This window comes from Micropterus dolomieu, linkage group LG04, assembly GCF_021292245.1.
Source record: "Micropterus dolomieu isolate WLL.071019.BEF.003 ecotype Adirondacks linkage group LG04, ASM2129224v1, whole genome shotgun sequence".
Taxonomy (NCBI): domain Eukaryota; kingdom Metazoa; phylum Chordata; class Actinopteri; order Centrarchiformes; family Centrarchidae; genus Micropterus; species Micropterus dolomieu.
The window spans coordinates 5190373-5216944 of record NC_060153.1 but is presented as its reverse complement, the minus strand read 5'-3'; the positions used below and the strand labels follow the sequence as shown (position 1 = coordinate 5216944).

The window sequence follows — 26572 nt, the reverse complement described above, 5'->3', positions numbered from 1 at the left end:
GGAAGGGAAATGGCTGGACTACAAACGAGCTGTTTTCAAGCGGTTCAGAGCAGAGCTTTCTGTGGGAGATGGGAACTCCCTTTGGGCTGGACTTTGGGCTTTTTCACTTTGAATACCACCTTTTAATATTTAGTTGTCATAGACTGCCTATGGACTACAATATCTTATGGCTAATAAATTATTTAAGTTAATATAACACGCATGACACTACAAAATATATTCTGGTAAAAGGTTGACTTTAGTTAGAGGTATTTTTCCAACCATAATTGTTTAGCAACGAGTGGTATTCACAGCTTCTACACAGTGAAGTAGGAGCTTATAAAGAGCACTGGAGGATAGTATTATATCCTTCCTGTTTAACTGCAGGCTGTTAAGGTTAAATGCAAAATAATCCATACTCAGCCAAATGTTAAATTTCACATTAAAATTCATCACCCGTTAAGGTTATTAAAATGCCAAGTTTGTTTCAAGCATTCTATTTTAAAAAAAATAGATTATCCAATATCTTTGTAGACTGTACAGGAATACCTTGTTTCAATGTTTCCACAGACTGTGACTGGCAGGTTGTGGAGTTACTACAGGTGTGTTGAAGTCAGCTGTTCTGAATATAAATTTGTAGAACTTGCCTACTCACAAGGAATCGGTATGCAGAGAGCGAGAGAAAGCAATTTGATAAATTACAGCTGTACATCTTCCACATATTTTGTATAATATGAATAAATGTCTAAAATCGCAGCACAATTAGTCAAAAACCAAGTCTGCCAAGTCTGAGGCCACAGGTGTCCCCTCTGCTGTGTGTTTCTGCTTTGTGTTTAAATCGGAAAATAGCAACTATCGGTGGACTGCCCACTTTCCTCTATTTAAAAGGATCTTAAATTGTAATTTGGCGTCAATTAATAGGCTTATGAGATGCATCAGCTTTCATATAAATTCCATTTCTGTGTTTTTGAGTGCCAAGACAGGTGTTATCTCCGTTCCACAGAATCATCCCAACATGAAAGCATGATCTCGGAACCAAGTGGTTTTTGATGATCAAATAATCACCTGCTGTGCAGAAAACAACATGATAATCTCATCTCTGTTGCCCCTTTGCTCTCATATACTCCAGAGTGGAGTAGCTCTAAAGCAGCGCTAAGCGAAATCCTTGGTCTGTTGCATTTTCAAAACACCCAAGAGGAAGAGATGTTATAATCTTTAAGCTGTATCGTGTTTAGCAGCAATTTAAGGAAACACTCTGTCATGCTGGTATATTTGGTCTAATGGCTGTTCTGAATGTGGAGAAATACCACAGATTTGTTAATGAAAACCCATTTCTGAAACCTGGAGAGAAGACAAATATTGTCACTTTGCATTACTTGCATTTTTATCTGTACACTAACCAATAAAATATAACCCAGTGATTAGAGTTTGTCATTTGGTAAAAACAAAGCTGATTTGAAATATAACAGTTATGTTGCTGTAAAGCTGCTGGACATGCCCTACTGTACTTTCATTATACTTTCCTCCCCTATGAAAATTCCCTATGCTCAATGTTGGGACAAAATAACTCATAGTTTCATTTAATTTTTCAATTTCATCATAATTTAATTTATTCTCTGGAGCCTACAGCACTTTTATAAGCTGTTGGTGTGAATTAAAAGGCCTATAAAGTGTGCATAGATTTAAAACAAAAACTGTATTGGCTTACAATGGTCATGATTGTGCTGTATGTTGTTATGTTTTAAACTGTCTCTGCTCATGTTTGATGAATAATGAATCCTTTTATTTGTATTGTTTTATTATTGTTTTAGCATTTTCATCTTCATTGGACTGTTGAACAGTGTAGACACCATTATTTCTTCATATAATCATATCAAAACTATTTTGGCTTACATTTGTAATATCTATTCAAATGGTTACAGGTGAATCATACCAACATTTGTCAAATAAATAAATCTTCATTATTTGAGGAAGTGTAGTTGTGGTATATTTAAACAGTGTAATCATTTTAATCACAGTGGTGATCATACATTACATTTTTTAATATGATTTTAAATATTTAAGTGATTTATTGAATGTATGTCTATTTTGTCTAACCTGATTGTAGCTTCATACTTAAATGTATTGTAAATACTAATTACCATATTCTTCTACGTTCTGTGTAACGCAGTTTAGTATGTTTTGTGCAGCAATATAATTATGGAACACATTGTCAACACACTACCTATCCCAAAATCCAAACCAGACTTCATACTACATGCTTTTATGTTTTATATATGCAAGGTGACTATCACATGCTTTATATTTTATACATGGTAGTGTTGTGCCACTTGTGTATTTTACTGTATTACCTGTATTTAAAGTGTAGGTGTGTGGTGCTAGACTAGATTAGAAAAGAATAAATAAATGTTGTTCCATTGTTCCATATGTGGCGATAATGTTTAATTTAGTCATGTATATATCAAAGTTTGTTGTGCTGTCTCTTGTTCATATTCTGATTAATGTCCAGCGTTGCTCTTTATAGCAGTTTGAGGCTTTGTGCAATTTTTCCTGATACAAATATTTTACATTTCTGTCCTGTACGGCTCCTATAATTCATCATTTACTTCCATAAACACAATCTGCTGCTATACATTCCTCTGACATCCAATCTAATAGTCCACAAATGCAGCTTCTTATCCTCTTTAAGACTATCTGTCATTGTCAACAAACCCTTGGCCTCTCACACACAGATGAACACACACCCTTACTATAACCATCTTGGAGTAGGTGTAGTGACTGTAGATTCTGAAGGCTGAGTCCATGCTTGTAACATTGCTGATCTTTTTGGCTGGCATTATCTGGACTGTGGATAAAAGAAAGATGCGCATAAGTAGCATTTGTGTAAATGGCAGTAGGAACAAATCTACTGTAGAGTGGAGTGCAACAGCAGTCAGGTGCATCTCTGAACAGGCAGGGGTTCAACATGTGACTCAAGGACACTTCAGCAGCAGCAGGGAGTATTTGAAACTGATGGACACACAGCAGGGCCCCCGCTACCCCAGAAGCCTCGCTATCTTCCACTATCCAGCCTATCCAGGTGGAGCCTCTATTAAGTGGATGTGGATGGATGTACCCTGCTGCTTTTCTGTCTTTTCAACACTCTGTTTCTATCTATCTATCTATCTATCTATCTATCTATCTATCTATCTATCTATCTATCTATCTATCTATCTATCTATCACTCTTAAACACACAGACAAAGACACACATGCACAGCTCTCTCTGTCTCAGTGGGAGCTTTCTACAGTCACCCTCTGACCTGCTGCAGAGAGCAAGTGTCTCAGAGCAGCTGTTCCAGCTCCAGACTCAGCTGACTCCTTCACGAGAAAAACTAATGTTAGTGATCCGCTCACTGATCTTCCGCCTGCTGTCGAACCAGCAGAGCCTGGTGGTGGGAAAGCTCATCACTGCATTCATTTCAAACTCAGACGCAGTAAGCTGAGGCTACTTTTTGTGTTTTCACCTTACTAGCAATTGCATTTTGTTTTTCATCTGTTCATTTTTAAAGATTAGGCTACTTACATTTTAACCCTTCTCTTCTCTTATGTCTTTTGTCAAATAAAAATATAGGTCTAGCTTGACATTATATTTTGCAACATTTTTCAATCACCACCTTTCTGTACCTTCTATAGGTTTTGCTGTATATGTTATTTTTTAAAAAGTAGCCTGTGCCTGTAGGACAAAGCCATTATTTTTCTTGAATGATTCACAGAGCCCAGAGTCGGACAGGGCCCTTGGGGCATAGTAAGCATTATAGATATTTACTGTTTCAGGGCCCTAAGTGAGCTGGCGTCAGGGGGCCACAATCAGCAACCCCTGGTTGCAACACTGCCTTCAAAAAGTCCAAATAATTCAAGAAAGGCTTGCTTCCAGAAAGAATAAAATAGCTACCACCCTGTAGCTCTGTAAAATCACAACAGAACCATAGACAAAGAAATACATTATACTATCTGCTATCATTCATCTAATCAAATGGTTTTTAGCCTTTTTGTTTGTCACCCCTTGAAATGAGGTCATGCCTTTCTACCCCTTGTCACAGGTTGCATTAAAAGTTGAAATATCCAAGGAAGGTTAAAATCAAGGGCAACTGGACTTGGTTGAAGATACTTGAAGATGTTCCTCAAAGTAAAATAATCCAGTAATTTACAAGAAAAAAATAGTTTTATTTAGATTAATATTAGAGGCAGTCAGAAAAGGTTTCTGAGCAGACATGTTGTTTTTTTCACTGCTTTTCTATCATGTTAATCTTCTCACAGCCCCTTTAGATTTATCTTGTGACCCCTAAAGGGAATCTTGACCCCGCAGATTGCGAACCACTAATTTATTCTAATTTATATTATGACTAAAATTGTATTTTATTTGTTGCTGTTTGTGGGCAATAAATAAAATCAGTGCCCTGGTTTTGATTAGAAAACACGCTGACAGACTGGAGAGCTGCCTGGACTGACCAAGACTTTGGCTGCCAGCTGCAGGTTGTATAACAGTAGGCCTATATGAAATGTACCCAAAACACTGCAAATTTGCCAATTGGTTAAGTCTATGTAAGTCACTATTTCAGAGAAGCTCTAAAAATAGCTCTAACGTAGCCAAAGGCTTATTTTTCTTTTTAAAACCCCCCAGCGAGGTCTTACATCGTGGCTCTCCACAGTTGGTTCCATATCAAAGCCAAAAGTTGTTGTGATGCGGGCGACCAGCCGCTCATGTGGGGGAGACGGCAAGGTCGTCTGGGTTATGGAGCGACTCAAGTGGAATGCAGCAGTTTGTGTGACTCTGCTGTTTGTTTGCTGTCAGGCGGGTCCATCTGGCGGGCAACAGAAGGACTGCTCATGTGGAGACTGTACATTTCCGTGCGGTAGCGCTCACCTTCATTTGTTATGCTCCATATACCCCTTGAGCCATCTCATGACACACTTTCCCATCGCGTTCAGACAGGGTGAGAGGAAATGTTACATATGCCTAAGCCCTGCTATATAATACACCTCCGGATAAGTCAGTAGTGAAGGCAAACCCAACTTTTTCTCAGTTAAAATCATCATAATGATATTGTTATAGCCTATCTGTCATCATAATTTGGCTAACTAAAAAATTAAGCTAGTCTACATCATTCAAACGTAAGCCAGAGAAGGCAGCGTTTATAGGTTAAAACACACATTAATATTTAAATATGTATTATTATTTATTTAATTTGTCTTACGTTTAACGTTACCCGCCTTGTTTATTTACCACTATGTAAGTTACATCAGTGTGTATCGCCATGACCGACACTGCCCACCCGCGGTGCTCATCACTTCTCACCGGAGTGTGTGGAACTCAAGCCCCGGCCGGTCACTGAAGAATAGCGGTCGTTAAATATTCATCCTCCGTTCCCAGTAGCACACTTTCCCTCTCTGCTAACCGACCCCTGCTGCTCTGAGCCCCGACAGATGAGCAGCAGAGGTGAGGAAAAATGTGAGTGGTTTTAATAAAAAAAAAAGTGAACGGTGTGCGTATACATTTTGTGGTGTTTTTTTTTTTTTTTTCATTTTGACCTATAAGAAGATGGGGAAGTGTGACTACGGGGCTCCAGTGACGTGAGCAACTCCGATATTGGGTGCGCCGGAGGAAAGGTAGGTTTTTTTCAGTGCACCCACACCTCCTCCATCCTGTTTAGTCCACACATAAACTGTACATCGGTTTGCCTCATTTAACATTACTCAACTTTATTCTGCAAGATAAATGTTCATCCTGGAGTAAGACTACCTGATATATCTCATTGGCACTCATTTTAAGGCTGTATTAAATCATGAAAACCAATGTAAAATGGTTGGGTAATTGCTTTGTGTTGTGCAAGCTTTACACTTGCTGCAGGCCTGTAATCATACCTGATCCAACCAACTCCAAACTATTAGGCGTGCTGCAGGTGTAAAGCGGGTCCACTAGATAGCAGCAGATTGCTGTGTGTATGTGCATGTGTGCGTGTGTGTTTGTTTGTGTAAAGTGACAAAGATGGTCTACTGCTCCCCCTCAGGACGTGAATGCTTTTGATGAGCCTCATCAAGTCCACCTCTGTCATAAGTCTGATTTTCTCTCCCGGGCATGTATCCCAGTTTCTGTGTTTTATCTCGTCTGTACAAATTCTATCAAAAGACGGAGGACCACCTGCCAGTAGTGATTGCTTTGGGAAGAGGGAGACTGGCTGCAACTCAGAGCTTTTCACGTTTGATAGGGTCATTTCATTCTGCTTCAAAGGCAGATGTACGCTTGGAAACAATATGTAGGAAATCCAGGATAAAAATACTCTTTCATCACGCTTTCCATCTTTTTAATGTACACGTGTAGACATAACTCTGCATAAAGACACTGTGCACACATGTACGCACATATGCTCTTTGCTCGTTGGTAATGATCAGATAGACTTACACACCAAGACCAAAAGATCAGGATCTGGCAACCCAACACCTGTACCCTGTAACAAGACAGATCTGGAAATCCGACCCCTTCCCTCTGAAGAGGAATAATTTGGTTGATGGCACTTATAATCACAGCCCTGTTACCGATCCTTCACTGGCTGCGTGTGTGTTTGAGAGAGTCATTCCTCTGTTATTGATACCTAGAGTGAAAACGTCACATATCTAACCAGTGGGTGTTTCTCCTGCCTCTGCTCCTTCTCCTGCTGTTACGTATGTGGAAGTAGATTGGTGGCTGCCTGCATTGCTCATACTGTTGCTGTTTTATATATAATGTTTGTTAGAATGACGCATCACTCATCCTCGCTCATACACACACACACACACAGTTGATAGTACATGTTACTCTGGAAAAAGAGTAAAAAGTAGATTTAAGGCTAGATAGCCTAAAGGTGTGTCTTTGTGACTTAGTGTTCATGCAACACAATGATACAGAAATTAGAGGTTGTTAATTATTGGATATTTGCGGATTTGATCACATCGTAGTGCTAGTCGAGCTTATCTTCTGCATCCCATGTCTGTCTCTTTCTCTCTCTCTCTCTCTCTCTCTCTCTCTCTCCCTCGACCTTTTGTATTATTTATGCCCCGCCCCCTCAGCTGCCCAGTGCTCTCGAGTTTCACCTGTTGAGCCAGATGACAAATTAAGACTCCTTCTACGACCCGTCACAAGGAACTCCTCAAATGCATGCAAACACATACACATGCAAATGCACACACATACACATAAACAGGCAACCATCTGCCCTTCTCTCTTTCTCCCTAACACACACACTTACTCACAGACACACACTAGCTGTCACATACTCTGAGGAGGGCAGTAGGAACAGAGTGCTGTGTTGAGTGAGGGAAAAGTGTTGTAGTGAGCAACAGAGGACAGAGTAGGTCAGAGGAAGAAGCTGAGTGTGACCTAAAAACTTTTGTCCCAGAGTTTTTTGCCTTTTCTTTTTTAACAGCTGAAGAAGAGACCCTCCAGGAAGGATGCCAAAAATTTGAAGACTGCAGAGATTCTGGCGACCACCGCATTTGCTCTTCTGTACTGTTTGTCATTGAATATAGAGGTGACTATGATGGACAGGTGTCTCGATGAATGAGTGTGGTGACAGCTTGACTTTTACTACAACCCTGTAAGAGACAAAGTGGACCAAATAGAGAGGATCGAGCTTGATCTGGAATAACAGCTGCATGTTTTGTTTGTGTGTTTTTAATGTTCTATGCATTTTTACAAAAAGCTGATCATACTGTGAGGAAATTAGTCAAATCAACACAAGTAAAAATATTGAATATTAAACTTGTTAAGAGTTTGCAGTGAGGTTAAGCTTGATAATACAGCAGAATTAGATTTATAGGAGGTGTTTAGAGCTCTGATCCATTGAACCCTTTAACCTTAAAGCCTACAGTAGAGATGGGCATTGATGAGTAGAGATTGGTAGTCTCTTAAAATAAATTGCATAACTCTATATAGGGGTCAGAGCTCTCTCAGATGAGAGATTTATAAAATTGGACATCTCTGAGCGGGTGTTGGAGATAATTTAGCAGCAGTGTTTAACTATTTGTTTTTATTGTGTGTATGCTAGTGTTTGTGTATACTGGTATATACCTTATGTGTGTGGGGTAAAATATTGTTGACATTTAGTTACATATGTCTGGACAGGAGCCTTCATGGGGACCAGATTTGGGCAGTGTACAACTGCTTTGGCCAGATGGACCTGTCCTCACACAAATATTGAACCTGCATATAGTGCCGGCACAAAGTCAACTAGGCATATCTAAACCAGGGAGTCTTTTTAAGGTCAGACTCCTGATTATATTTTCTTAACATATCACATCACATTTTATATTAAAACTAAAAGACATATTATATATTATTTAAACTTGAGTATTGCGTTCCATGTGATATGTGTTTGTTTTTATGTTTACAGCATTGCATCCTGAAGAGAGGGCATGGTGTGCTCCTAGCCACTTGTCAAAATGCCCGGCAAGAAAGATGCCAAGAAGGATGCAAAGAAGGGTGGAAAGCCTGAACCAGAAAAAAAGAAAGAGGAGGAAAAGAAAGGAAAGAATGACAAAAAGGGAGGAAAAGACGACAAGAAACCCAGCAAGGATGATAAGAAAAGTGGAAAGGATGATAAGAAAGGGGGGAAGGATGATAAGAAAGGGGGGAAGAAAGGAAAGGAGGAGCCACCCAAGGGGAAAGATGATGGAAAGAAAGGAAAAGATAAAGGGAAAGGTAAGAAAGTGGAGTCCGAAGAGGAAGAGGAGGAGCTCCTGAGTGATGAGGAAGAGGATGAAGAGTTAAGTGAAGAAGAGGAGGAAGACTCAGAGGATGACAGGAGAGGGAAGGGTCGAGGAGGCAGGGGGGCTAGGGGAAAGAAAGGGGGGAAGTCTAGACATGCGGAATACTCAGAAGAAGATGACGAGGAGGATGAAGATGAAGAGGAGGAAGATGATGATGAAGAGGACTATGGGAAATCCAAAAAGAAATCTAAAGATGGCCATAAAGGAGGGAAATCGGATGCTGATGCAAAGAAGAAAAAAGGTAAAAAGAAAGAGGAAGCTCCACAGCTTCCAATAAAGGAAATCCCAAAGAAAGGTCTGAAGAACATGTCCACAATGTTCATGAAATTTTCTGGATTCAAGAGACGCAGGAACAGCAGGAAGAAGCTGAAAAGTACATCACGTTTGTTCCTGGGGTTAGGGAGGAGAAAGACCCGCCTTGCTAAAAAGAAACGCCGCAAGTCCATGCTGAAGAACACCTCTCGATTCATGATGAGGTTTAAGGCCAGCAAAAAGATTAAAAAGGAGAAAGAGGCCAAAGAGAAGGAGGCAGCAAATGGTGGGAAAAAGCCAACCTATATGTTGCTTCGTCTGGGAGGAGGGAAAGAATCAAATGAAAAGAAGGGGGGCTTCTTCAAAGGCTTATTTGGAAAAAAGAATGGTGCCGGGGCTGCTGACGACTTCAAAGTCAGAAGTGTGTTGCTGGGAAAGGTTGCAGCAGCAACTAACTGGCTGACCAAACGCTTCCTGTCCACAAAAATGCGAGGGCGTAGAGCACATAGGCAACAAGCCAGCTCCAGAGGTTATCTCCATGGTTACCATAATGATGGTTATGAGCAGGAGGAGGAGGCTTATGGATACAACCAGCAACATTCAGTCCACCAGAAAGGTTATGGAGGCTATAATGATGGTTATGGTGGTTATGGAGACGAGGCAACTGCAGCATATGGAAGCCAGGGTCAGTTCGGCTACTATGACAATGGAGCAGGGGGAACAGAGTATCAAGACTTGGGTTACTATGAGGAAGAAGTACTCTATGATCCAAATTCAGAATATTATGAAGGTGGTCTTCATGATGAAGGCCTGGTGGACTACAGTAACCCATATTCCTCTGCCCCAGGCTATTATAACAACCAGGAAGTTGATTACTATGGTTACCAGCAACAACAGGCAATGGCAATGTACGGTGACGAGGGTCTAGACTACTATGTTATGGGTGAGGACCAAATGTATCAGGGAGATGGATTCTTTGACCCTCAGGCTCATGGTTATTATGATGAAAATGGTCAAGGAATTCACTACAGTGATGGACAAGGGGGTTATTATGACAACCAACAGGCAGGATATTATGAGAACCCTTATGCAGCAACTATGGGAATGCAGGGGGGATTTTCACCAGACCATCAACTTAATTATAGTGATGCTGGCATGCCCTACCAAGACTACAGCTCTCAGCAGGCAATTGGATTCCCACCAGGAGGCCAGGAGGTCTTTGGCTTTGGAGGGCAAGGGATGGGTCAGGTACAGGATCTGTATGGGGGCCAATATGCTGACCAGTTGGACCAATATGAAGTTGATACTGGTGGAATTCAGGGAGGGGAGATGACATTTCGAGTTCCTAGACCTCAAGTGCGTCTATTTGGGAAAGAGCGCCTAGATGTGCCCCTGCCCCCTCCACCTACTTTGCCACCTGATCCAGAATTTGAAGATATGTCAGAAATACAGTATGAAGACCAGATTCCTCTTGCACCAGGTCAACTTGGTGACATGATGTCATTACAGCAGCAAATGGGAATGTCACCACAACAACAAATGATGATGTCACCACAACAACAAATGATGATGTCACCACAACAACAAATAATGATGTCTCCTCTAGAACAAATGATGTTTTCTCAACAACAAAATATGTTGCCCCCTCAAGAACAATTGATGATGCCCCCACAGACAATGTCACCACTGCAAAAGATGTCACCACAACAACAAATGATGATGTCTCCTCAAGACCAAATGATGTTTTCTCAACAACAAACTATGTTGCCCCCTCAAGAACAAATGATGATGCTCCCACAGATGTCACCACAGCAACAGATGATGTCACCACAGCAGCAAATGATGTCACCACAGCAGCAAATGATGTTACAACAAGAACAGGGTATGTCTGCCCAAATGATGCCATCACAGATTCTGTCACCACAGCAGCAGATGATGCCCCAGCAAATGATGTCACCACAGCAGCAGATGATGCCCCAGCAAATGATGTCACCACAGCAGCAGATGATGTTGGCGCAGCAACAGATGATCTCTCCAGAAATTATTTCACCACAGGTAATTCTAGATCTGTTGTGTCTCTCAGCGCTAGAGGGTCACAGAAGGGCAACTTTGCTGACTTTCAGCCTGATTCCTATTGTAATGTGGGGTGAACATGTTAATATGTAACACAAATTCCCACTGTTTTAAAGAGAGCACACCTCCACTGCCCCGCCAAGCAACCAGCTGGAGTTACACAGCATGTAGTTCCTTCTTTTAAGTCATCCAAGCCTAGAGGGAGACCCAAAGCATTTCTTACAATTAAATAAATATTTCACCACAATGTTAGCTTTCAAGTAGGGAAATCTAAAAATTTAGCACAAGACAGTGAGCGATTTTTTGTACTGGAGATATTTCTATGATATAAATAAGTTGGAATATTTGTGGCTACTCAACAGCCAATCAGTGGCTACTCTTGCAGATTATAAGTGTTTAAACAATGAACATCTCCTTATTACTTGCCATCAGTAGTAATTCATCCCAACCTCTTATCTATAACAAGTGACTTATTATTGTCATTATCATAAACATGAATTGAAATGAAGATACTGTTGGCACAGGATATGCCTGTTTGCTTAATTTTGACAAAACACAACTGACATCCCGATCACTGCAGTGACAACTGCTAGCCAGGTGCAGCTGATTGTGTGTGACCCTCAGCTGGCTTGTTCCGTCAGTACCTGGGGAGCATGGTTGTGTGTGACAATGGGGGACCTTGAAACCTTTAGTCGGTTACCTGAAGCAACCCTTTTCTGACATAATGCTTAGTTTATGACCAGCAATGTAACAAATAGTTATAGGTACCATGTTGGGGTGGAGAGGTGTCGTTGCGGGGGTCTTACATATTGCAATTTTTACAATTAATACTGTTGTTTGTTGTTACAGAACTTGATTACGCCATTTTCTCCGCAAAGATTAGGTGCATGTAGAAAAATGCGTTCTTCCACACTTCACGACAGTGAAATGTGTCCTTGATATATGGTCCACAAAAACATATAATTGCAGAGCAGAAGCACCTATTTACAGAACTTATTTTCCATATGGTGTATGATAGTATTCTTGTTGGAATACTGCATTTGTACTGTAATTGTCACTACAACCTAATACTATTTTCAGCTCTGCTAGCCCCATTTGCTACCTCAATGTATTATTTTTTCATTCTCAATATATTCTGCACATATTTTTTTGTGATCTTTCAGCAGCAAATGATGACAGACCCGATGATGATGTCACACCAACAGGGTTATGGCCCAGTGTCGATCCCCACTCCAACTGCCATGATTATAAAGCAAGCAAGTATGTCCCCGCTTCCTGCGCGTCGCATACAAGCCTCCCCAACTCCATCCCGCCGCTCTGTCATCATGTCACCCCAACAGATGCAGCACCATCCCTCTGCCATGGCTTCCCCAGTACCATCTCCTATGCTTGCACAGAGACGCAGCCCCTCACCACAACCATCTATGAGGAGTGGGTTCATTAATGCCCAAAGACCCCCATCTGTCATGTTGAGACGAATCTCCCCTCCTTCATCCCCCGTGGCCTCGCCCATCGCCCGTCGTAGAATGCAACCTCAGAGGTCACCATCTCCCCTGGCTCGAGGGCCCTCACCCCCCCACTCTCCCCGTACCTCCATGATCCGCCAAAGTCCTCCACCCTCACCAAGAGCATCAATGAGACAACGTTCGCCACCTTCCTCACCCCGTGCTTCCATGAGGAGGCGAAGTCCCCCACCTTCTCCCACTCCAGCACGCAGCCCGTTTGGAGGGAGGAAGATGCGTGGGCCACCTTCCCCTCCCCTATCTCCTGGTCATGCATCCCCCCGTCTCTCTCCACAGCTCAGTAGAAGACCATCTCCCTCTCCCTCCCAGTCTTATCGCAGTTTATCCCCTGCAGGGCACAGGCCCTCACCATCATCTCCTACCCTCTCTCGTCGCTCAACTCGGCTACTCAGGGACCCCACACCATTGGCCCGGCCTAGGATGGGGGGAAATGTTCCCTTAGGTACTGTCAGACCTTCTCCTATGGGTCTCCGAGGGCGCCCAGTTCCCCCACCCACCCAAAATGTGCGTCCCTTCCGTGCCTCCTCCATTCGAAGCAATAGGTCTTCTGTTCTCACAGTGGACTCTCTCAACTCCTCCCCTTTTCACTCCCCCCACATGGTCCACCGGGCTCCTCTGCGGAGGAGAGAATCTGGCCGATTTGCTCCTCGCCCTGTGGCTCGTGGACGCCCCCTCATGGCACAGCAGTCTATAAGAAGGATGCCTCCTGCCTCTCCACAGCCCTCCTTGAAACACATGCCATATTCTGCATCACCACGCCTTTCTCCTCGACTTTCTCGTCAGTCCTCCCCTCTCCTGCTCCCTCGAGCTGCCCATCCACCCACTTATGCACCAGAAACGTATGTGTCTGGCCCCTATGCTGATCCTTATACTGAGCAGTTGCATCAGTTTGTTCCCCCCTCTTCCCCCATGTTATCTGGTGCTTTGCAGAACCAGGCTATTCAACATGCCTCCTTTGCTTCAGCCCTTGGCCCACAACCAGCCCAGATGGTAGGCATGGGTGAGATGGCTTCTGAATATGTAGAACATTATGCTCCCTCATCCCCTTTGCTTTCTGGTGCAATGCGAAACCAGGCTATTCGAGATGCATCCTATGTTTCCTCACTGCCGAGACCAATGTCACTTTATGAGCAGCCTATGGCCCCTTCATCTCCCATGTTGTCTGGGGCCCTGCAGAATCAAGCCTTAAGAGATGCATCTTATTCTTCTCCTTTACAAAGGCAAATGTCCCCTCGTGAGCAGCCTATGGCCCCTTCATCTCCCATGCTGTCTGGGGCGCTGCAGAATCAAGCCTTACGAGATGCATCTTATTCTTCGCCTTTACAAAGGGAAATGTCCCCTCATGAGCAGCCTATGCACCCTTCTTCACCAATGCTGTCTGGAGCTTTGCAAAACCAGGCAGTGAGAGATGCCACCTATGTGTCTCCTCTTCAAAGACCTCAGTCCCCATATGCCCAATCTGTACCTTCATCTCCAATGCTTTCTGGAGCCATGAGACATGGTCAGGCACTAAGAGGTGTGGCTTCTTATCAGACTCCACAGCTCCATTCACCATACGGGCCGACTATTGTTACTCCATATGATTATATCTCTGAGCCTGGCCCAGCACCACTGCTTCATGATGCACTGCAGAACCGGTCTGGTCTGCAGAATGTCTCATCTTTAAGATCCCCCATGATGCAACACCGTAACCCTTATGCACCAGCTGGGCCACAGCTCCACAGTGCTCTTACACAGAACCCAAACCTCCGTCAAGCATCTTATCAGACACCTGTGCAACTCAGGCGATCCCCATATGGACCCCCACCACCCTCTTCACCAATTTTGGGAAGTGCCCTACAAAATCCACAGCTGATGCAGGCATCGTACCGGCTACCAGATGGATCTTTGGTGTCACCATATGCAGATTCACGTTCCTCCCCATTGCTCGGCCATGCCATGCAAAACCAACAAGTTCGTGGTGCCTCATACACCTTGCCTGATGGATCAATTATCAGGGTAGGTATAAAAGGAGCATGTCGAAATAACTATACAACCTGACATGTATGTTTGTCCACATGGAAAAACAATTGTTGCAATACAGTTGCCCTGTCCTATATAACTCCCCACCCACACAGGACCCACGTGTGCCCCAGAGGCCCACGTCTCCTAACCTTTCCAGGGCTCTTCAGAACCAGGGTCTCAGAACTGCTTCATATAATCTCCCTGATGGCACCATTATAGACCCTAGACAGCAAGTAACCCATGACTTATTACTATTTACTTGAATTGAATCTGCCTCTTATTGTTGTATTATATTCATTTCTTCTCCCTCCCTACTGTTGTTACTCATGTAAAAGTCAAAGTTAATGAAGATTTTTCTCACTCAACTGTCTCTGCTCATTCAGCAACCCATTTCTCCAAACCTGGCCAAGGCACTAAATAACCCAGCGCTGCGTGAAGCCTCCTATTCTCTCCCTGATGGTACCATCATGATTGACCCTAACAAAAAGAAGTCCCCAAACCTTACAGCAGCACTTCAGAACCCCTACCTGAAAAGTGCATCTTACACCCTCCCCGATGGTACTATCATCATTGATCCACGGAAACCCATCTCTCCAAACCTTTCCAATGCTCTTCAAAACTCTGCTCTGCGGAATGCCTCCTTCACACTACCAGAAGGGGTTCATGACCCCAATACACCCATTTCACCAAACCTGGCTAAGGTTAGCTAAAGATTTAGACTCTTTGGGTTTTTTATTTTTCCCTTTACTTTCGCAGCATCTGTAACCTTGCATGTGTGTTAATCTATTACTATTTCTGCCACTTTTTTGTATATATAGTAGGACTTGTGTAGAAGGGCTGAAGTATAGGGATTTTAAATAGTTTCAACAAATTGTTGCATGTCTTTTGCTAATAATAACTGGCAATCAAACACACTTAGCTGCTGCTTTAATTTTCTGACAATTAATTGAACTGTTAAACCTCTCAGGTTTTCTCCTTAACTGAAAACAGCTTTTCGTAATACTTAGGCCCTCAGTAACCCAGCCTTGAAAGGAGCTTCATACACCCTCCCCGATGGAACTATTATCGTGGACCCAAGGAAACCAAAGACCCCCAACCTGACAGCCGCCCTGCAGAATCCCTATCTAAAGGGTGTGTCCTACACTCTGCCTGATGGAACCATCATCATTGACCCACGGAAACCAGTTGCCCCTAACCTGTCTAAAGTGTGTACCTGTTAAATTTATCTTCATTTACTTTGCTCCAGAACCCATTTGTTTGTTTTTCCTGGTCCCTGTGTTTGTTTAAAAAGCAAACATAACATTTTAGACATTTGAAGTCTTCAGTTTGATGACAATAATTATCAAAATTTACCAAATTCTGATTGCAGCCTTGAATAACTACCTGGTGTCTTGTGCTGCAGGCTATTACGAACGAGAACCTTCGTAATGCATCATACCGGCTCCCTGATGGTTCCTTGGTTATCCCTGGTCAGAAGCCCTCCACTCCCAACCTTGCAGCTGCTCTGAGGCAAAACCAGGCAATCCGGTCTACAGGTCTCTATCATCTGCCAGAGAACTATGTGCTGTCAGGCGTACCCAAACCCACAACTCCCAACATCAACTCTGCACTACGGAAAGAGGAACTCCAGGGTGTCCATTTCAGGTGGGGAACTACACTTTAAAAGGAAACTAGGAAAGAGAATGGCCTGATAGCCTTGTCGAGGTGTTGCACAGAATTACCTGTTGAGAAATGAAGCTGCAAGCTAGGCATTAACTTTTTACCTATGAAGAATGAAATATTAGTCCTTTTTGACCAAAACGTTCCGGGAACTATGGAATCGGGTGGTGTTTCCACCTCACCTGAAGAATTATGAAGATTAGATAAAATAATACGATGATTGATTAAAAAACAATGGCGGTGTTAGTAATACAATTTTTACACTTGAGAAGCAACAACACAGACTTCCTCAAAATGTTCTTGGTCCTCTGGGAAGGTTCCTGTGGTGTAAACTCCCTATATGTAGAAAAGCAGCATGATTTGCCATTACTATCACAATGACAAAATTCCACAATGGCCATGTTGCACATCCATGTGTTACATGTTTCTAATTGAAAAGAACATTCCTTGTTTGACAGGCTGCCGGATGGCTCTCTTCTCACACGTCGGTTCCACAACCCAAGCCTGTCGAATGCCATCCAAAATCAGCAGCTTCGCTATGCTTCATACAGCGTGCCAACAGGCCTGCAGGGTGAGGATAATCGCTATGCTGTGGTTCCTCCCTATGGGCCACGCTCAGGACACTGGGCCAGGAATGCCCGAGGAGGAGGGGAAGGAGGAGAAGATGTTTGGGCAGCTGAAAGGGTTTTACCACATGGGACGGTCCAGAATCTGTCAAAGTGGTCCATGTACAGAGAAGATGGGGTGTTAGAAGGATTTTCACCCACACCTCGGGTTGTGGATGGACAGCCTCAGGACACAGACTGGACTCCTGACAGAGATAGAGTACCTGGTCAAAGCTGGTATGACAAGGTAGCTAGATTTATGAATTCATGTGTTATTCATGTGTCTGTCTGTGTACCCATTTTAGGAAGATTAGGTGTTTCACTTTTTACATTTGTGTGATTTTTTAATGACAGCTGATGGACAATCAATTGGTATTGGAATGAGTGCAATATACTGTAGACAATATAAAAACATTTTCCTGTAGAGTTCACAAACAAGAATATTGGAATTTCTTTTTGAATTTGACAATGTTGGATCACAATGTTGGACTAATTACATCCCATTATGTGTGTATGTGTCCAGATCTACTCTATTTTGAGCATGCCCACAACAGGCCACAGGCCGAAACGCTGGGCAGAGGGAATGGAGGACATGACACAGCTGCCGTAAGCAGAATCCTGCATTAACAAACAGCCTCAAAGCTCATTTACTCATGTCATACTTGCAAGCATGTTGTTGCTCCAATGCAGAGCAGCAAAGCTCATTTCAATGTATATCCTTTCAGTTTCTTCAAGTATGTGTCCCAGTGTGCTTAGTAGTCTTTGAAAATCCTTAGGAATGTGTGTGAGTTCAGAAAGAAGTCATGCGCATTAAGTATGTTAAGTATATTATTAAAATGCAACACCCAAGTAGATCTCTGTCAAACGATGATCAAATCCAGAGGAATCCCATGCATTAGATATGTGCTATTTCAATAGTAATTTGAAAGAGAATATTCTATAATAATTTCCTTACATGCTTAAAAACATATTTGGTCTGACTTTGACATCACATAATTTTACCAGTTTTCACTGAAAAAGATCTTAAATGTCATTGAAAAGTTCTTAATATTGGATGTCACAGTGAGCTACAGTGTGACAATATGTGCTCTCTACATGTGTGTTTAATTTCCTCTGTTTAATTTCAGTGAGCTGAATGAGACCACAGTTCTGATGAACCTTAAGAAGCGCTACGACCAGGAACTTGTATATGTATGCTTAATTTGTAATTTGCAAATTAAATAACTAATGTCATCAAATGTCGTGGACACTGCCTGCTACATCCACTCTCCTTCTTGTCCTTTCTTTCTCTCTTTTTCTTCCACACAGACCTACATAGGCAGCATCCTCGTGTCTGTGAATCCCTACAAGTTGCTCAACATTTATGGCACAGACATGGTGCTTCAGTATGCGGGCCGCGGCCTGAGTGACAACCCTCCGTAAGACTTGGGAGTGTGTGTGTGTGTGTGTGTGTGTGCGTGTGTGTTTGTGTGTGTGTGTGTGTGTGTGTGTGTGTGTGTGTGTGTGTGTTAGACCTAGGCAATTAGCCCCTGAACTTATTAACTCCAAAGAGGTTCATGTTTTAAGTCTGGTTTGGTTGTCTGACTATGTGTTGGCAGTCAGACAATGACAAAATTGTGTTTGCACATCTATAAAATCTGATAAAGAGCTAGGCAATTGGTCAAAGAATATTTGATGATTCAGAAAAAGTACTCTCACAGTTATTCATCATCATGAAAATATTTTAGGGTTACCTCAAAGATAATCTTCTGAAGTTCCTCTAAATTTGCAGGTGTAAGCTCTTTTGAGTGCTTTCTAGTGTTGAACAGAATACACCAACAAAAATCTTTTAACAATAACCTTTGAGTCAGTGTGTTCCTGTGTGTGATTGTACTGTTGTATTACACCTGTCTACATGTGTCGCAGGCTGTGCCCTGAGATACAGTTTGGTGGTAAATAGAGGTGTAAATGCCAGCACTCAGGTGTTAGTAAAAGGCTCCTATTACACTCTTGTTGGTTGGTTGCCAAGGGAGAGTTTGGTTATGGATTTCACTACCACTTCACATCCACACGCAGAGACACACACACATAGACACGCATATATACACAACAGACATGACAGTGATAATACAAATGTGTTTTTCATATAAAAAATGTTGTTGTGTTGCAGTCATCTTTTTGCCATTGCTAATCTCTCATATACCACCATGATGGATGCCAAAAAGGATCAGTGTATTGTGATCAGGTATGAAATGCTGTTACTGTTACAGGCATTTTTCATTTTGGCTTAGTAAGGCTTTGAATTTCAACTAGCAGCACAAAACTCCAAAACTTAAAGCTGTCAGTTAAATGTTATTTTAAACAACTCCCATTTTCAGATCATTTTTATTACTGTCCATAATGTGCAACATCCTAAAGTGCCATAAAAGATTCTGGTTAACTGTTATTACATTATTTGTTATTACAGTGGAGAAAGTGGGTCAGGAAAGACTGAAGCTACTAAACTGATTCTGCGTTACCTGACAGCCATACATCACAAGTGCAACGTCACACAACAGGTAAGCAGCATATAATGTACATTCATGTTAACAAATACACTCCCTACTATGGCCATTTAAGCTAACACTGGTATTGCTTTGCTTTCCTCCCCTCTGTCTTCTTCTCAACCGTCTCCCATCAGATAGAGGTAAAGTGTTTCTCCCCTTGTTTTTGCTTTCATGACAACTATTATCCATGTTGAAGGTAGCCATAGTAACATCTTTGTCTGTGACGATTGGTCAGATACTAGAGGCCACACCCCTGTTGGAGTCTTTTGGGAATGCCAAAACAGTGCGCAATGACAACTCTTCACGCTTTGGCAAATACACGCAGATCTACATGGAGGAGTAAGTAGTAACAACTTCTACCAGTCCAGAAAGAGTCTTGATGATCTAGAAACAAGGAATTTTCCCCATTTCTAGATCATCAGAATCAGATCACATATTGTAATAGCTGTATTTTTATAGTTATAGCTATACTTTTATAGTTATAGCTAATATCTATCTAATATATCTAATCTACAACATGAGTGCGGATTGGCTGTAGTTTCTCTGTGATAAACACAGCCTTTTGTAAATCTAACAAGCAGCCTGTATGTAACCTTCTGGTCACCTATGTGCATGTCTGCAGACACACAGACACACACACACACACACACACACACACACACACACACACACACACACACACACACACTTTGCTAAATGGAGAATATGCTAACATGTCCCAGTAACACAGTTAGATGAGTAGTTGATCTTTTACTAGAACTGTGACAGAGAAGATTCAGGCAAATTACACATGCATGACCTAGACTTAGCGTGCGTGTGTTTGTCCGTCCCTGCATGTGTGTCTGTGTAACTGCCTGTGTGTCATTAACAAGGGGTGTTATCAGCGGTGCCATAACGTCCCAGTACCTGTTGGAGAAGTCCCGCATTGTCTTTCAGGTGAAAACACAAACTCACACACACACACACACACACACACACACACACAGCAGGTCAGGTTGGAGTCTTCTTACCAATGAGTCATGGTGCGAAAGAGGAGATTGTAGAGGCAGACAGCATTAGAGGTGTCAAACACGTTGCACCAGATCTTTACACCACCCAGTCTGCTCAGTCATTCATCAATTTATCCAGTTGTTTTTGAGCTTGTCTAATTGTGTATGTGAATATGTGTGCATGTGATAGTTGATTCATGTATGTCATGTGACAGTGTGTGTGTGTGTGTGTGTGTTCATCCACAGGCCAAATCGGAGAGGAACTATCACATCTTCTATGAGATGTTGGCGGGTCTTCCTCCTCATGAGAAGCGCTCACTCTATCTGCAGGAAGCTGAGACTTACTACTATCTGAATCAGGTGCTCAGAGGAATATGAAATACTGTACACTCCCCTCCACACACACAGCACAGATAAGGAGGGGTCACTGTAATTAATTTCACAGTCACATTAACAAATGAGATGTCATTTTTTTTTAAATTGTGGCATTTATTCTACAAAGTGATTAATAGTTCCAACACCAACATTAAAACTCATTGCAGTACCCAAATACAGAGTAAGGGACCTTTGCAGCCTGGACACGTTGTATCTGAGATATACTGAGTGATGTAATTACCTTATTTCTTTCCAAAATGGACATCCAACTTGTTACTCTGTGTACCTTCTAGTAAGGCTTTAATTTTTAATGAAAAAACTGATGATGGTGAGGTTTATGTTGGATTTTCATGAAATTTTGTATAGACACTCATGCACAAGAAAGGATGAATTCTACAAAATTTCGTCTAGTGAACCATAAGATTGACATTTTTCTTTTTCGTCAAATGTGCTAACACGCTAAACTGAGAAGGTGAACATGGTAAACATTATAACTGCTAAACATCTGCATGTTAGCATTGTCATTATAAGCATGTTGTTATGCTGACTTACCATTTAGGTCACAGTACCACCGCAACCCTTTTTCTCATGTTAAGATCCTTAAGTGCTCAACATCTGCTTGCTTCTTTGTAACATTTCATGACTTTTTATGCAACAGGTTGCACATGCTAATGCTAATTAAAGATCCTTGACTATTTACATCGTTATTGTGAGTAGTTTGTCATTACTACTGCAATCACTTGTGGCTTATGTTTTAAATAGTAATGTAATACCATACTGAAAAGTAGTGTTTTATTATCCTGTCTGGTTGAAAGTGTGGTCAGAAGTGTGCTCTGTTGCACCAGTAAGCACACTCAGCCATGATGTACTGACTGTACTGTACACCCTGGTATATACTTCTACATCACTGCATCAAGGTAAGAAGTTGAGCCTCTGGAGGTCAGAAAAAACAAGACTTTCAGCTGTTGATAAGTTGCTCTTTAATTAGAGCTCTGACTAAACAGGCTGAGGGTAAGTATGCTGCTGTTGTTGATAACGGTGTATGTGTGTGTGATTTGTGTGTACACGAGTGCAGGGAGGTGATTGTACCATAGAGGGGAAGGATGATGGGGAGGACTTCAGGCGTCTTCTGAGTGCCATGGACATCTTGTGTTTCACCCCAGAGGAGCAAAATGGCATCTACAGATTGCTGTCCTCTGTCCTTCATCTGGGGAATGTCTACTTCCAGCCACTCCAGGTCTCTCTGTCACACACACACACACACACACACACACACGAACACACACACACACGCACAAATACGTAAATGCATTTCGTTTCACGTCTGAATGATAATGATGATGTTAATAGATGATGGCAATAATGAATGTGCACGCCTCTGTGTGTGTGGGTGTGCATCCGTGCAGGCTGAGGGTCAGGAGGTTGCATCGATGGTGAGCGCACAGGAGATCAGGGTGGTAGCTGAGCTGTTGCAGGTCTCACCTGACGGCCTGCAGAAGTCTGTCACCTTCAAAATGACAGTAAGCATAACACACTTTGCATAAACAATCACACGCTCACGCTCAAAATAACATAGATATAAGGAATTATATAACAAATATATGTTGTCAGATAACAGATGTGTTTGACCCTCCCAGGATACAGTAAGGGAGAAGATCTTAACTCCACTCACAGTGGAGAGTGCTGTGGATGCCAGGTAAGTAAGTGAATAAAAGTCTGAATATAGTATCTGTTAAATTAAATACTACGCACCTACTTCTGCTTGGAATAACCTGAAAGAAAAGCCAGTTTAACAGTCTTGTTTGAAGCTTTTTAATGTCCTCATTTTTGATCTAAAATCTTACCAGTAGTGCTACTGAGAGGGAGTGAAGAGTCTTTGATATTCTCTTCCAATCTTTGGTAGAGGCATATGAGGACAAAGGATGTCAGGGCTGGGGGAGAGATTTTTCAGATGTCCTCTGTTTCCATAGGAACCGGGTTTTCTGTTTCCATAGAAACCTTATTGTGTGTTTTTCATAGAGATGCCGTTGCCAAGATCCTGTACTCGCTGCTGTTTAGTTGGCTGACGGAGCGCATCAACGGACGGGTCTACCCTCGCAACGAAGCCCTCTCCATCTCCATATTGGACATATATGGATTTGAGGTCAAGCTAAAGCATGATCTCGCTCAATAATGTTACAGCGCCGATGGGTATGAGCTGACCTGTATTTACTAACTCCCCCACTCCCCAATGCCCCCTCTCTTTGTCCTCCAGGAGCTACAGGTGAATAGTTTTGAGCAACTTTGCATCAACTACGCCAACGAAACTTTGCAGTTCTTCTTTAACAGAGTCATCTTCCAAGAGGAGCAGGTCAGGGAAATTTCAATTTAATATTTTCATATATATGTTTGTATTTTTCAAGTGAGGATGTATTTGCTGATTTGAATGTCAAAAGGACATCTAGGTTAAAACCGGCTTCATTTTGGTTGAAAAGTCAAAGTATAATAATAATAATAATACATTTTATTTGTAACTAACTTTATATTTAGACAAATCCCAAAGTGCTACATATTAAAAAACACAAACGTGCTAAAAATAAAACCCAAAGAGAATAAGAATAGCAATCAACCAAAAGCTCTGCTAAAAAGGTTGGTTTTAAGGCCACGTTTAAAAGCATCCATAGTCTGTGGTGTCCTCAGGTGGTCAGGGAGAGCATTCCACAGGCCAGTCTACCATAGTACGGAGCACGGTCCTGGGAGGTTTCAGGAGATATAAACAGAATGGAGAGTACGTGTAGAGGTTTGTGGGGTGAGGAGTTCCTTGAGAAAGGGGCGGTGTCACCATGGATGCACTGGTGGGTGAGGAGGGAGACCTTATACTCAATACTGAGTGAGACAGAAAGCCAGTGGAGTGATTTGAGGATGGGGCAATTGCGCACCCTCATCAGGATCCTAGCAGCTCTGTTCTGAATGTACTGCAGCTTCTGGAGGCTTTTGCCGGGAATCCTGGTGAGGAGCACATTGCAGTAGTCCAGATTGTAGGAGACAAAGTTGTGGACAAGCTTTTCTGCGATGTTCCTGAAGTGGAAGAAGGTAGTCTTGTATAGATTTTTGATGTGAGCCTGAAAGGTCAGATGAGAGCCCGTTCTAACACTCAGGTTGGCGGCTCATGTTGAAAGTGGAATATCCTGGTGAGAGAAGGTGATGTTGGTAATGACAGATGAATGGACCTGGTGTGGAGTGCAGACCAGGATGGCTTCAGTCTTAGAGCTGTTTAACTGCAGGAAGTTTTGCTTAATCCAAGTGTTTATCTCCCCCAGGCAGGTGGGTGATGGCAGGGCAGCAGAAGGGGTTGGGTTAGTCCTGAGGTAGAATTGAGTGTCATCAGCATAGCAGTGGAATGAAACTCCATGCCGGCTGATGACACAGCCGAGGGGGAGCATGTAGAGAATAAACAGGGTGGGGCCAAGCACTGAGTCTTAAGGGACACCACAGGTGACGTTGTCTGTCAGGGATTAATGCTCAGTTCTCCTGGTTAGGTAGGATGAAAACCAGTTGTGGACAGAGTCAGAGAGACCGATGGTGGAGTGTAGATAGTAAAGGAGGATGTTGCAGTCCACAGTGTCGAACACTGCAGTCAAGTCCAGGAGGATGAGAAATGATGGAGAGCCAGCGTCTGCTGTCATCAGCAGGTCATTTATGACCCTGACCAGAGCCGGTTCCGTGCTGTGGCCAGGACGGAAAGCAGGCGGTATATTTTTTTTAAGATATAGAAGTAGTTGCCATAGTACAACTCCTTTTTCCAGCAGCTTGGAAAGGAATTTGAGGTTGGAGATGGGCCTGTAGTTGGCAAAGACTTCTAGGTCTAAGGTGGGTTATTTGAGAATAGGCTGTGAGTCGGGAGAGGCAGGTTGAAGTGAGCAGGACAGGAGGGAGAGGATGGTGTCTACTTTTTTCCTGAAAAAAAAAAGTGGTCAGAATTAGGGCTGCATCTAACGATGATTTTAGTATTGGAAGCTTCGATAGATTATTTCAACGATTCATCGATGTGTCGTTTAAGTACTTTTGCTTGCCCCCCCCAACGGGATCAGCTGTGCACTTTTATAGGTGATAGATATTTATTAGTCCTTTCAGAAATTCATAGTGTCATACAGCAAACATCCGACCAACAACCAGACAGCTGCTTTACAAACACAAACATCACCCAAGTGCTATACAAGTTATGCTAAAGGCTCGTGCAGACTACACGACTTTCAGCATCGGCCGATGGCCGGGCCGTTCACACAACTTGTATGACAGCAGTCTTGAAGTTGTTGTGGCGTTCACACTGCATGACTGATCGATGACAGGGACACACACACACAATTCAATTCAAATTAGCTTTATTGGCATGAATGTATAACAACAATATTGCCAAAGCATCATACACTACAGGAGCTGACAGCAGCTGTGTCACCCGATGCTGGTCTCCAAACCGTGTTTTGTCAAGAAAACACACGTGAAATGTGAAACAGGAAATGAGCGATCCTGCACATAAAACAGCTGTTTGTTATTATAAAGATGGCGATAATAAAGACAAAGAATATGGGTGAAAGGATGGATTAGCAGGTTACAACTCATGGCCCAAAAAGGAGAACAACAAATGCATGTGGTCACATTTTCAGCTGAGGTCTGCAGCTTACTTTGGCTAGCCTTCAACTCAACAATCAATCATGATTTCAGTTAAATGCTAAAGTTGCTGTGTACCTTGTCTGTGGTCCGCTGGCAGAACACCTGCTGCTTTTTGTTCAGCTGCCGTCGTGCTGTTGCCAAGGCGACATAAGTTTCGTTTTACGGTGGACAGACGGTAACATTACAGAGTTGTTGTTGTCTTTAGCTTGATTTAGCTTCATTATAATCACTTCGTGTTCACAGCGTAAGCGCAATGTGCGACAGTAATAAATGTGCAAAACACTGTGGTGTATAGTTAGATGGATTAAACGAGGCATCAATGCAAAGAATTTGTGTTGATGCATTTTATTAATCGATTTTATCGATTTAATCGATGAATCATTTCAGCCCAAGTCAGAATCCAAAATGGTCCAAGGAAGGAAAAGGGGTGAAGCGGCGACAGGGTCATGCACTCAACCAAGGCTCATTGATGCACATGGGGAGCGAAGGCTGGTTTGATCCATCAGAAAAGCTACTGTAGGCCAAATTGCTGAATAAGTTCTGATAGAAAGGTGTCAGAACTCACAGTGCAACATAGTGCAGACCAGTCATGTCAGACCAATCAGACCATGCTGACCCCTGTTCACTGTCAATGGGACACAATGGGCACGTGAGCATCAGAACTGGACCACAGAGCAATGGAAGCAGGTGGCCTTGTTGCAGACCATGTGCACCCTTTCATGGAAACAGTATTCTCTGATGGCAGTAGCCTCTTTCAGCAGGATAATTCACCCTGCCACAAAGCAAAAATGGTTCAGGAATGGCTGGAGGAACTCAACAACGAGAAACACAGGATATCCTACAAAGTGTTGAGTTGGCCCAAATTCCCAGATCTCAATCCAATCGAGCATCTGTGGGACGTGCTGGACAAACAAGTCTGATTCATGGAGGCCCCATCTTGCAACTTACATTAGTTAGAAGACTTAAAGAATCTGCAGCTAACGTCTTGGTGCTGGGCTGTTTTGACAGCAAAAGGGGAACCTACACAATATTTGGCAGGTGGTCATAATGTAATGGCTGATTGGTGTATATGCTGCTATGTATACAAGAACTCAAGAAATTGGGGTAGGGGATTAGAGAAACCTGATTTCCCTAGATAGATTTCTACTATTAGTA

At 42.6% G+C, this 26572-nt stretch overlaps 2 protein-coding genes across 12 annotated transcripts in view; both read left to right on the top strand.

Annotated features, from left to right (window-relative positions):
• Positions 1–26572, top strand: part of sorbs2a (sorbin and SH3 domain containing 2a) — an 89451-nt gene that overhangs the window by 12902 nt on the left and 49977 nt on the right. The gene's annotated exons all lie outside the window — the stretch shown is intronic.
• LOC123969630 (unconventional myosin-XV-like) lies at positions 8436–25096 on the top strand. Its single transcript, XM_046047203.1, has 24 exons — positions 8436–8694; positions 8872–10503; positions 10621–11069; positions 12251–14608; positions 14728–14847; positions 14998–15315; positions 15622–15819; positions 16017–16258; positions 16732–17125; positions 17402–17484; positions 18006–18069; positions 18187–18296; positions 19028–19102; positions 19325–19415; positions 19538–19543; positions 19639–19742; positions 20276–20339; positions 20639–20752; positions 21843–22004; positions 22174–22287; positions 22405–22463; positions 22787–22910; positions 23022–23117; positions 23297–25096. Exons 1-24 carry the CDS (start codon positions 8436–8438, stop codon positions 23360–23362), a joined length of 7302 nt encoding a protein of 2433 aa, XP_045903159.1. The 3' UTR covers positions 23363–25096.